At 42.2% G+C, this 12,786-nt stretch overlaps 1 protein-coding gene across 6 annotated transcripts in view; it reads right to left on the bottom strand.

Annotated features, from left to right (window-relative positions):
• Positions 1 to 173: 173 nt before the first annotated feature.
• EPB41L5 (erythrocyte membrane protein band 4.1 like 5) overlaps positions 174 to 12,786 on the bottom strand; it is a 52,867-nt gene continuing 40,254 nt past the window's right edge. For 4 of the 6 annotated variants that reach the window (XM_058027441.1, XM_058027439.1, XM_058027443.1 and 1 more), the window contains exons 19-26: positions 9,425 to 9,553; positions 8,817 to 8,878; positions 8,122 to 8,232; positions 7,475 to 7,568; positions 6,472 to 6,549; positions 5,607 to 5,648; positions 5,096 to 5,223; positions 174 to 4,442 (exon numbers count right to left, since the gene is read on the bottom strand). In XM_058027441.1, coding sequence (XP_057883424.1) covers positions 4,385 to 4,442; positions 5,096 to 5,223; positions 5,607 to 5,648; positions 6,472 to 6,549; positions 7,475 to 7,568; positions 8,122 to 8,232; positions 8,817 to 8,878; positions 9,425 to 9,553 — 702 coding nt within the window. In that variant the 3' untranslated portion in view covers positions 174 to 4,384. The remainder of the gene's footprint in view (positions 4,443 to 5,095; positions 5,224 to 5,606; positions 5,649 to 6,471; positions 6,550 to 7,474; positions 7,569 to 8,121; positions 8,233 to 8,816; positions 8,879 to 9,424; positions 9,554 to 12,786) is intronic. The other 2 variants (XM_058027444.1, XM_058027445.1) reach the window with 2 other exon arrangements.

Genomic DNA, 12,786 nt, shown 5'->3' with positions numbered 1-12,786 from the left:
AGGTGAATTCTGCAGGAGAATCCCGTGGCTCCCGGCCCTGTGGGTGTGGCAGTGCCTGCTCCTCAGGCCAGCAGCCACACGGAGCCGCCTGTGACACCGAGCCCGGCCTGGCTTTAGGGCCGTGCTGAGCATCCCCGGCAGCACTGCCCGGAGCCACCGCAGCTCTGCCTCAGCTCTGCCTCTGCCGGCGCTGTGGAGAGGGCCCTGCACTCCTGTCTGTGCTGCCAACACCTGGAGCAAACACACCCGGGTCACCCCGGTGTCACTGAAAGGCCATTAGTATATACTGGTCTGTCTTTTGGTTGAAAAGTTGATTGTCCAGCTGCATTTGAAAGCTGTGACATTACAGTGTCTAACAGCTACATATATATATATATGTATGTATAGAGATACTACAGCTTCCTAAACTCAGAAACACTATGTGCCCAGACAGAGCTTTAAATGCTAGCTGGCTGCTAGCTGCTATCACTTCACCAGAAGATTTGGGTTGTACCAGAAAATGTTCACAATGTGAAAAATACATCCAGTGCTGTTTGTGAAGGACAGGCTCATCCCAAGAGTATGTCTTTGCTTCATGAAATGAGAAGGAAGGAGCAGGGTGCAGACAAAGGGAGAGCAGGCAAGGACTGCAAACAGCTTGTACAGAGACCCACACATAGCTGCATTGTTCACCTGAGACGCTCTAACAGGGCTGCAAATTTTCTTGCCAAAGTTGTGTCCAAAAAATTGTCCAAAATTATCTTACATAGCTGTCTGTCTTTCACAAAGTATGAGAAAAATTTACGTTTAAAATCAAATACATTCAAGCTAATTCATTAACCATGACCGATTAACAGGTAAGTAGGTAATTTATGTGCTATAAATTACCTAATATTAAACTCTATTAGCACTGAACTAAAGAAGAGATTCCCTTAATTCTGGTGTAAGAAAGCTTCAACTCCCACATTTGAATGCCCATTTCCTAAGCCTGTAAATACACACAGCACATGCAGACTCTGGTTGTCCTAAATGGGTGAGACTGAAATGCATCTCTCTCAGGTTAATCAGTCTGAGATAAGGGCAGGGGTGCTGTTATCATAAACACCAAGATTTCTATAAAACCTTTTACTCCAGTCACAGAATGTGACTGGAGTAAAATCACTTTTACTTTCAGATGCAATTACTTAGCATTCATTCATTCACTCCTGTCAACTCTTACAGCTTTTCAGTGGTTGGCAGACCTGCCAACATCCTGACACCAAATTCACACAAAAGCTTTATTTATAAATCTCTTTAAATAAATACCAAAAAATAGACTTTAAGAACAAGCTTGGACCCTATAGCAAATCAATCAATAGTATAGCAATGGCAGGAAAATCCTTTTTTCTCAGTAGCACACAGGCATTAACTGATACTTTATAACACTAACTGTAGGAACTATTATCCCTATTTGTGTTTGATAAAATGCAGGTGATGAGGAATGCTACATTACCTGTCAGGCAGTCATGCTGTAAGACAGTACTTCTAGCTGCAAACCAGAACAGTGATGCCAAACTGCAGGATGTTCAGATCACAAACCTGTGTCACCTTGGTCTCGCCAGGCTCCCTACATAAGCAATGGTTTGGTTAGATGAGTAAGCTACATCAAGGTCAATTGAGTGAACAGCTGCTCCAAGTATCAGATTTTGCTGAGAGAGTTGGGTTTGTAGCCCCAAATCTAGAAGATATTGCAAGTTCCCAATTTACCAGTTGAAATGTTTGCATTTTTATGTGAAGTTTCAAATATTAGTCCTCTGAAAACTGAGGAAAGCCTCGCCCCTTTGAAGTTTCTGTGTGTGTGCATGTATGTAATTACAACATTCCCCTCCAAACACGGCTATCCTGACCATGCTGAAATAACAGTTGGTTATTTGGAACCATTTAGATTTCAGGGGACACACTCACCACACGCTATTTACTTGTTATTTGCTGTGATGGCTTGGGAGGAATCTAAGGATGGTATTCAACACACAGTGCTGGAAAACTGTAAACTTCTGTTATTCCAGTTTTGGGAGGGATTCAAGCTGACAGTTCGCAGAGCTCCTGAACCCAACGGGAAGAGCCAAATATCAAACATGCCTAAGAAAATGCTACTGCATTCTGTCTATTTACAAACCCAACACATGTAGCTGGTGAATGCCAGCTCAGCTGCTGAGCAAACAGATGAATAGCAAGTGCCAAGTTTCCACACACAGTCCTGGCTTTGTGCAGAAAGCAGACTGTTGCAGCCATTGCTTCCCTTTTCCTGCAGGAACTTTGCTGGCAACTGCATTATTAATCCAGACCGAGACATTTGATATTCGAATCATGAATCTTCTACATTTTAAAAAGCAGTAAGGCTGAGACTTAAAAGTATAAAAAAAACCAATACTCAACTGGAAGTAGCAATGAGAGAGCTGAAGGGCTGGGAGCAGGAATCCTGTGCCTGGCTGGGGCAGTGGCTCCGCTCATCCGGCAGTGCAGGAGCAGGACCTGCCGTGTGCTGCCCTGGTGCTGGCTGGAGAGGCACCTGCAGCACCTGCCACTAATCCTGAAATCCTGGCTCTTGAGGCAATGGCTGCAAATCACTGCCTGCAGAGTCACTCTGGTATGTCAGTCCTAGGAGCTTTCTCTGGTCCCTACATTCCTCTGTTAAGGCCTCAGGGGTTTTGAGACGTGGCAGTGGGTCACGTAAAATCCACATGAAATCCACGTGGCTTCTCCCTTAACACTCATTCAGCATCTTACAAAGAAGAGCACGAGAGCAACAGCAGCATGAACACCTTGGTCTGAATGCAGCAGCCTCACTGGGCCCAGCTCACTTGCACAACCCATAGTGGTTTGGTCCAAACCCTTATTTACACTGAGACATGTGCACACAGCCAGTGGGCAGAAAAGAAATTGTGCATACAGGATCCAGAACCAATTTTCACATTTAAGTTTGTTTCTAAGAACCACATGCATGTAAGTATCTACAAACAGCAGCACTATTCAGAAAATGCCCTCCAACCTCAGTCACAGGTTCAAACTTCTTCCTCAGAAAAAATCACAGTTGTTTCATCTGTGCTTCCCTGTCAGATGTGGGATTCATCATCTTTGTTTCTCCTCCCTGTGACTCTGCATTACTTTTTTCACAGGCTACATCATCAGGGTCCATGTGATGATACTGCTGCTCAGAGCTCAAATGATCCCTGAACTGTGTGCACTGTACCCCAAACTTCACCTGGGCACCCAAATGCCTTCACACTCTGCAGTGTGCGCTCTTACCTTTCTTCTACAAAGAAGTGAATTGCTTACAGGAATTTTTAATCCTTTTTTCCTATTTTCACCCTAGTCTTTCTGTTATTTGTTCCACATAAAACTATTAGATGACACTTGGAATAGGATTCAAAGTGGTGTTAAAAACTGATCTAGTTCTATCCTCAGGCTGCAAAAATACCTGCTAAGTATTCCTTAAGCCCAGTGTCTGGAAATAACACCCAGAAACAGCATGAAGAGAAACAAGAAAACTGTTTTCCTTTCTAGTCTTAGAAGACAACAATACTAATCAATAAGCAATTCCTGAAGCAAGCTGCACTCACTACTTTGGCTCTTAAAACATACAGATCTCTAGTCTAAAATGTATTTGACTCATGTAGAAAATGAAATCATCAGTATTCTGCTGTATTCTGCTAATGCTACAAGCTGTTTGGCAGGTAATTTCCATTTTCCTGGTTGCAGTGAGCAGCAGCTCAAATCCAGTCTACACAGCTGGTCACTGATGGACTAGACTCTCATGCTTTCCAGGTACTGTAACAGGGTGTGCAAGGATTATTAAGGGGGTTAAGGCCAAAAAGGAGAGTATGTGTTGGTACAACGAGGGAAAACCAGAGAGAATAATCACACAGAAGAAAACGTCCTTGGCTGTACGGAGGGACAGTGACCACCACGGCGAGCCCTGTGCAGGGCACGGCCACGAGGGGGCCCTGCGAGTTCTGCTCATCCCTGCGACGTTCATTATCCCGCAGCCATCAGGGCCCCGGCCCACACCCCGCAGCTCTGACACCTTCCAGCACCAGAGCCAGCTCGGGGTAAGGAACCATCAACCAGCACGAGCAGGACACAGCTGCTTTCTTTTCCTCAGTTCAGAACTAGTGCCAGTGTGACAGTTCACTTCTCCTGAAGGAGAAGATCAAACGTGCATGTGGTTTTACATCCCAGTTCAGGCTGAAGTTCCAGTTATTGTGAAAAATGCAGAAGTCTCTTCCTAGATCCTGGCACACCAGCTGGCTGTCTGACTCCCATTCAGAACGAGTTTGATCCCAAGCAAGTCTTTTGGAAGGATCCCATGGAGACATGTTAGAAGATTTGAGTTTTTACAAGGTGAGAGTTTCAGAGACTCCTTCTTCTAGAGTTCAGTGGTGAGTAAACATTTTGTTCTTACTGCAGCATCCTCAGTAACTGGGCTAAAAGGGGTGGAAAAAAATAAGGCTCTGTAAATACATTCCTCCAAAAAGGTCTGCCATGATGCATTACAAGAGAGGAGTATTGCTTCAAAGAGCATTCATGGCTGTTCCCCTTGTAACTTAATGAGACCAACAGACAAACTTTTCTAATGGACAACGGCAGCAGAGCAAACAGAATAAATTTAATGCAGCAGTAGCACCACTGCCATTCTTTAAAGGTGGTCGCTGCAAAGCCTGGTTGTCACTGCCATCATTCTGCCTCACCAACATGGCAGGATGGAATAGCAAGGGAAAAGGCTTCTACCAGTTGGGTTTTCTGACACTCTTATAGCTTGAAATTAACTGGGGGGGGCATCTCCCCCCTCCCACCAATCCTCTGGCAGGTACTGAAACACTGTAAAGAGATTTCTCAGAAAATTCTTCAGTACCATAACTTCAGTCTATCATTAGAACATCTGAGCAGATAAGGAAAGAAACTGAATTGAAATTATAACATACACACATCCATTTATTTGTCATACTTGAAATGCTATAAACTGAGACAGAGCTACAGTTTATCAGCACAGCAAAACAAGGCATTGTGTCTAAATGGCCACTGTAACTGTCAGTGGAAGCAGTAAGAGTGCCCACACAGACCTGTGGAGGGAGCTCACCTCACTTCAGGTGCCTGCTGGGATGGTGTCAGCCCAGCTGAGGACATCAGGGTCTCTGTGCTGCTTTTCACTGCCTTCAAAGATAAGGCAACGTTATTTCCCAAAGGCCCGTTGGAAACCAGTCCGGTCTGAATGGGGAAGAACGAGATAAGAAACTCAAAACACCAGCCAGGACAAGACAAGCTAACTTTTCAATATGATTTACATATAAATGGCAAAAATAGGATTCATTAAACTCCAGATTGGGCTTTACTAATACAAATTCTGTAAGAAATTTTATAGAATTTACCTGCAGTACAATACAGCAGAAATGAAGTTTAATTATTAACAGGGTATGTTGTCTGATTTACTCTAGCTGAATTAGTTTGCTTTGTTTTTGAAGGTCTATAAATTAATGTACCAGATCAAACTATAAAAAATTACTGTATTTTATTATTTAACTTGAACTCCTGTTTCTTAATCATGACAAAAGCTTTCGCTTTTTTCTTTAAGAAATGGTTAAGTAACTCACTGGCACTATCCACCTCGGTGTTACAATGGGCTGAGAAGACACCTACAAAAAGCAAACAAAAACTCAATTAAAAGGTTGAAAGCAGTTAAGAAACGTTGTCAAAATAGCATACCTCCCATAACAACACCTTCCCCAAACCAGTCTCAGATATTTGCCCCTTGTTAGCCTTTGAATCACGTTAGTGATTAGCTGGCACCCACTGAGCACACACAGAGCCAGACACTCACTGGGTGCAGTTTCAACTCAGTGCTCCCTTCCAAAGGAAAGAATCCATCATCTTTTAGTGCTTTGTGGACATTCTTAATCCAGAGAACACTACAGTGAAGAGTTTGAAAGTCCTCCTTCTTCCCCCTTTCTCTTGGTGCATACAATATAACTCATTTTTGCCAGCATAAATTACAAGAGATTTCTTTTTATCTGTATAAAAGGCTTGATTAGTATTACAAGTTTACTATTCAAGTATTTGTGTGTATATCTATATATACACAGACATATACTTATGTACATACATCTTCAAAACATAATTTCTGAATCATGTATTTCTGAACCTTTATGTATCCCTTATTAAGTGTGAGAAGCAGGCTGGCACTTGCAGCTCTACCAAAACAGTACTAGAGCTTCCTGTGGCACACACACAGGTTCACTCTGCAGGCTCCTTCACTTCCCCTGCAAAGCTGTCACATCTACATCCCTACAGCAGCCACCCTGCAGGTGGGGGCCATGTGAGCAGTGATCCCTGTCCATCACTTTTTTCCATTGCTGCAGATCCAAGCCTGGCAGACAGACACTAAAGCCAGAGAAGAGTCCATGAGTAAAAATCACTGTTATGTGCAAAGGAAAAAGTCTGGGTTTGAAATACATTTACCCGAGGTGTGGCTTCTGTAAAGTCAATTAGATTCTCTGTCAGTGATGTTAAGGAAACGTCCTGGTCATCTGGAGTGCTCTATGGAATAAATCAGTTTTGAATTGAATTCCCAGTGGCAACCACACAGGTCTACTGAACACTCTAGTGGCTTCCTGAGTTATAGACCAGTATCTTTAATGAACACTACTTTTTATCAGGCTTATTTTTTCACATCTTTCCATTTGATCTTTTAAAATAGCCTTTTGATTTCCCTTATTCTCATTAATGTATTGGAAACAACATGATTGCTACTGTAAGCAAGCAGTGAAACTGTCCCCTCTGCGTGGGGTGGGGTATGCACCGTTTGAAAGCTCAGCAAGGTCTGGAGTGGGGTGTTTGAATTCAGTGAAATTTATGATTATTCAGTGGGATCATCTATGTAATACTGGTTTAGAGGCCAAACAGCTACAGGGCAGGATGTTTTGGTCATCCAGAACAACCTGTCAGTCTGCCCAAGTAAAGGCAGCACAGGTCCAATGCTATTGGACTCTGCTTTTCTTCTAGAGAGGGATAAAAGAATTTTTAATCCCTGAAATTGTGCTCCTCATGGAGTCCAGTTAAAAAATACCTTAAGGTAACTAGAATATAACAAATGAACATCTAAATTTAAACTTTTCCTTCTGTGGTTCTTTTGATGGGAACTGCCTATGTCAGAATTTCACCCCAACCACCTTTTTACTGGAGCATGAAATCCTTGGGATGCAAGGGGCTCCCTCCAGTGTGAGAAAAACAACCAGTTTAGAAAAATAAGAGCTATGCCATGAACTGGAAAGGACACGAAGAAATGGCCTTTGCAAAGATCTGTGCAGCGTCCCTGCCTGCTTCAGACAGCACTCTCTGGCATTCCCCAGCGGCTGGCATTCACAGAGCTATGAGAGGCATGCAGCAAGGTCTGCTGGGCTTGCCTGGAGGCATCAGAGCTCAGAATGTGACAGAAACCTTCCAGGCTGGCAGGTGGTGATACCTTTGAAACAGCAGCCTCCTCAGCTGGAGCCAGATTAGCTGGAATTAGCAGGTCCTCATGGTTAGAGTCAGCATTGTCCTCATTCAAGGTATTACTGAAAGGGGAAAACATCCTCATTAGCAATCTGCCAGGATAGCATGGAACAGGGCTGCTTCCCAGACAGCTCAAAACCTTGACACCAGATCCAGGGAGGCAGACAAAAGACTGGTGTTGTATGTTAATGTAAATGCCTTCCAACTGCCTCCACTAGTTACTGCTCTCTCCCACAGTTCCAGCTACAGCTGTGCATAGACCCAACGGTATCCATGTCCTCTATCTCAAAGGAGTTTCTTCAGCCCCTGTGTCTAATTTGCCTGAAGCCTTTTCTGTCATCCTCCTATCTTCCTCTTTAGAGCCAGGGGCAGCAGGATGTCAGGAATTTCAGTCCTTTCAGAAGATGAGAGAGATTCCCATACTGCCTGCGAGGATACTCACCCCGAAGCCTGGCCCACTGATTAACTGCTGCAACGGTAATTAAAAATGCATCCCTAAACCTGCTGAGATGTAGCCTAAATGCTCAGCAACTGTTCCTCATCTTTTCAGGCCTTTCATCATCCCCTGCACGTGGTCCCCTTACCCCAGAACCACGTTTCTCCTGAGTCACTTACGGAACAAAGGTGTTTGAAGCAGGGATTGCTCTCAGCAGCTCTCTTGGATCTTGAAATACCGGACTGGTTGCTGGGGGGCTGCTCTGTGATTTGCCTGACAGGATAAGGTTCCTGGCACAAACCAACAAAAAACAAAAAGAGAAAACAGGTACAACCTTCCATGGAAAGTTCTTTATGAATCAATTGTTACAACAAAGTTTTGGGACTGCTAATGAAGATTTTATTTGTACATTTTATTTACAGTATCACCCTCTGCATCATCACAAATGGTCAAGAAGTTACATGTGGTAACCTTTTACATTTTTCAATGCCTGTAGTCCCACTGGACCTGCAATCATTTCATATTTAGTAATTCTCAGGAAATTGTCACTGCAGGAGTTTGTATACAATTTTTTTTCCTCCACTGGAAAACACCTACTGTGAACAGACCCATCCCCTCTCCCCACACTGAAGCTGTTCACATTTCAGAAATAATTAGTGATTGAAATTGCTGTTGTAACAATGGTCATCAGGTATGGCAGAGTAAAGAGCATCTGTATTATCTTGTATATAATAAAACTTAGCAGTTATAATTCTGGTTTTCTTCTCAAAACCACTTCACACTCATGAGGTTGGGGTACCCTATGCAAGGTAAAATGCAATGCTGACTGAGTGAGGTAACTAAATCACATGTTTCTTACAAATCTGTTCACTACCTGGCAGCAGCCTCCTGAATATTGGAATTCTTGACACCTGTCATGCTGTCATCTTTTCCAACCTGAGAAGAAGAAATGAACACAGACAGACATTTCTGATACCTGTTTGCATCGTGTGTCAGTTCTGAGATTCACAGTAGAGTTGAGTGTCTCTATCCCAGCACAAAAAAGTGCTGTTCATCTACAGCTCAGGGACTTAGAACATCAATTCCATGAAAATTTCAGTGCAGAAATAAAAATAGTTCACCAACAAAACCAAATAAAATACTGTAATTTGCTAAGGAATTTACTACAACATGCAAAAAAAGCCCAGTCTTAGTGACTTGATTAGAAGGCAACCCCTGGAGGTTACCTGTCTCAGTGACCTCTCAAACCAGGGCTTGCATAAGGTCTTGTCCTGTTACCTGCTGAGTATCATCAAGGACAGAAATTCCTCCTTGGGCAACCATTCCAGTACAGAACCATTATCACTGTGAGAAGCCCTTGACTCTGCCTTGGACAAGGCTCTTGGAACACCCTTATCTGCAAGGCACCTTCTCCAACACCAGGCAATTGAAGAGAAATGAAACATTTGAGAGCATCCCAGCTCTGCTCAGTCGAGTATTTACCTTGTGCCCTGCTTCTGCCTGGGCCTTCAGGATATTGCTTTTGAGATCTGCTGGAAGCCACTTGGCTGCTACCATTGGGCTCTCCATTGCATTGTTAAGACATTTATCTGTCAACTTTGCCACTTCATCCTAGACAGAAAAACATCCTTATCAGAAGCAGTTTCCACATGGACAAGTCTGGGCTGAAGTTTATCAACATCTCTAAATAACAACAAGGCTCTGAAGCCAAAGGGAAGTCAGCAGATTTACACTGAAATGGAAAAGCAATTTTTTCCTTTATTTTGGAACTCAGTTATGATGTCAAGCAACACAAAGGAAAAAAGCACAATGCTTGAATATGGACATGCAAACTGCTGTGCTAAAAATCCAGTGTGCAAGAAATGAAGTGCATCCTAAAACTGCAGCCTAGTTTACTGAGAGGAGATTAATAAAACAGCCATTATATCAGGTCAGTGTAGCCTAAGTACAAGTTGATAATTTACTCTCAAATGCAAGTTGGGAAGATTTTTAATTTAAAATCCACTTATAAGTTAGACCAAGAGTTTAATTAATGTACTACTAACTACCTCTCCCACCACTGATTATATCAGAGCAAACTGGCAGCCAGATACATAATGAAGAGAAGTAAGAACGAGATACCTTTCACGACAATATACTTCATTATGAGAATTTCATTTCTTAATTATAAAATGTTAATTAAGCATTCAATCTACTAATTGCTATTTGATTAGTGGCAGAAGTTAATTAGCTGAGTGAAAACTAAACCCTGTGACCTTCCTTTTGAGGGTATGACTCAGCAGGGGGAGACAGAGTCCTGCTTTCCTCACCATATGCCACGGTCTAGGGCAGGCTGTTCCCCCTAGGGACAATCCTGCTGCACTCCCACCTGCACCAACTGCAGCGTGCCCAGGAATGGAGCCCATTGCAAAGAGAAGAGCAGAACAGAGGAGTCAGAAAGAGGTGAACACCTGTCCCCCCACAGCTCTCCATCCACTCTCAGATTTCTACATTCCCTGGAGACACTGCTGAGAACGTGTAGTTATTTTATCTTTAGAGAGGGGAAAAACATTTCCTTTTTTTTGTCCCCCTCTAAATCGCCTTTTGGGATATCCAAACAAGATCTTAGAAGACTATCTAAAGGAGAATCCATTTTCAAATTTTGACCCAGTCAGCCATGACCTTCACAAAATATTCAAGGGTCACTGTCAGCATAAAAAGCATGAGGACCAACAGTACTTTTAAGTACTTTTATTTCAGAGAAGTTGCTGGAATTACCGAAAAGAATAATTACAACTAAATTATTATTATTTGTACAGCTGCAGCACCCACTGTGATAATCTTTAAGTCTCTACTGGACCTCACTGAAGCAGATGCCATGTGTGACACTACCTGTACAGGATTTTGAATGCATTATTCCACTAATACAATAAATCAAATCATTTTAACTGAGCACATCAGTACACTGGTGCTTGAGGTACCATTTTATTGATTAACTTCCTCTCAGCTTCCTCCACCTGAAAAATCAATTTAATTAGGTCACTCTAGTCTGTTAACAATTAAGACTCCCTACTTTTCAAAAAGCTTAGCACAATTACAGAATATTTTAATTAATAGAGCATAAATTTCATACCACCAAGGAAGCATTTCCCTCAATATTAATGATCCATTTTTTTCGACCCTATTTTGCACTTGAAAAAAGCCTAGGTGTCTTACAGGTTTTTTTAATGAAAAAAACATGTAGCTAGAGGGAAAAGCATCCAGCACCTGCTAATGCCTCCAGATGTCTAATTCACAAGATATTTCAGGTGTTCACACAAAACAGTGAAGCTGCTGGGGTTTGTCATTATTCCAGCTCATTAGGAATGCTTGCTGTTTCCATGGACCAGACAAACTACACTTGTACTGTGTTCTTCAATCAAAACACGGAGCTAGGCAGTGATGCAAAAAGGCAAGGAAAGATTAAAGGCAGTAACAAGGCATGTGACCCCAACCCTTTTGTGCTTTTGAGTTCTGTTCCCTGTGCCACTAGAAATCACTTAGTGCAGGAAGATGGAGCCTAATACAGGTACATTTTGAACCAACTTCCACATATTTACAGATCACAACAAATTCAGAAAAAGTAAACCCTCATGTCCTTGTATTTCTGACTCGGGAGCAGACTTTGAAGACGGGCAAACAGGGTGAACCTCTATTGTTCATTTCCCTTCAGAAGCTGATGAAAGCAGAGCACTGGTGTATTTAAAGCTATTTGCTTTCTTTGCCAGATCTGGTCACTGCACTACTGAAAGCTGGGAAAAGACAAAGTCTCATTCTTCCATCCCAACAGATTTTGGCAGTGAGCAGCAGAGAAAAATGAAGCCATTCATTCCCTGGCTTCCTCTTTTTCTCTAGAAGAACAGAGGTAGCTAGATAAATATTTCCCTATCAAAGGAATCAATCAGGATTGATTGATTGCAAGATAGAATTACATAAAGATGTCAGGCCATCTCCATCTCCTGATGGAAAACAGTTAACGATTTTTAATTAACAAAGCTGAAGCGAGTTGGCATATAACAGTGTCATGAAGTTCAGGATGCAGCTCTGCCTTCAGGAGTAGAAAGATAACACTTTCTCCCAATGCATTTTCCAAACCTTTTATGTACTGTAACAGTTTCTGCGTGCGCTGAAATTTGTAATCACACACGTTCAGAGAGAATGCTGCAATACTGGATTCCCTCTGAAATAACAGCAAGCTCCAGGATCTAAACTTATTGCAAGGTTTTAGTGGATATATTGCAGTCTTATGCAATTCTGCCAGAAGAAGATAGCACAAACACTTTTACTAACAGATTAAGAAGAAAAGTAAGTACAGGAAAAGAGCTCACAGGTACATTTTATAACAAACACCATAAATGAAAGCTTCTGTGTTTTCTAAAGCAGCCTTCAAAGGCAGGAAACAAAGTATTTTTAATAGTAACTTTTAGGTCACTCTTTTCAGGACTGGTTTCCAAAACATTAACCTTCCTCTCTGAAGGGTGTGCTTATTTGGTGCTACTGTAACCTACATGTCTTTGCAATCTGAAGCATTGGGAATTTCAAGTATGCAGAGAGTCTCTAATCTTTGTCTATCTTTTTTAAACAAACATTCTCAAGTGACTTCTTGGTAAGCTACATCATAGGCGGACAAGTTTTATTCTGTCTCCTGTACCCTAAAAAAACCTCCAATGATCTACTCTTACATTTTCCTAATATAATTTGCACTTCCTTCTTTAAAGCTGAACTGTGTTTTACCACCTATTGGCATACTGTTGATCCATAATTCTCTGTTATGCAAATGTTCTTGCTCTCTAATCAGATTACTGTCCTCCCAGTATCTATAACCT

This window comes from Melospiza georgiana, chromosome 7 (assembly GCF_028018845.1).
Source record: "Melospiza georgiana isolate bMelGeo1 chromosome 7, bMelGeo1.pri, whole genome shotgun sequence".
Classification (NCBI taxonomy): Eukaryota; Metazoa; Chordata; class Aves; order Passeriformes; family Passerellidae; genus Melospiza; species Melospiza georgiana.
Note: the sequence above shows the minus strand (reverse complement) of the source record. Positions and strands in the feature narration are given on the sequence as shown.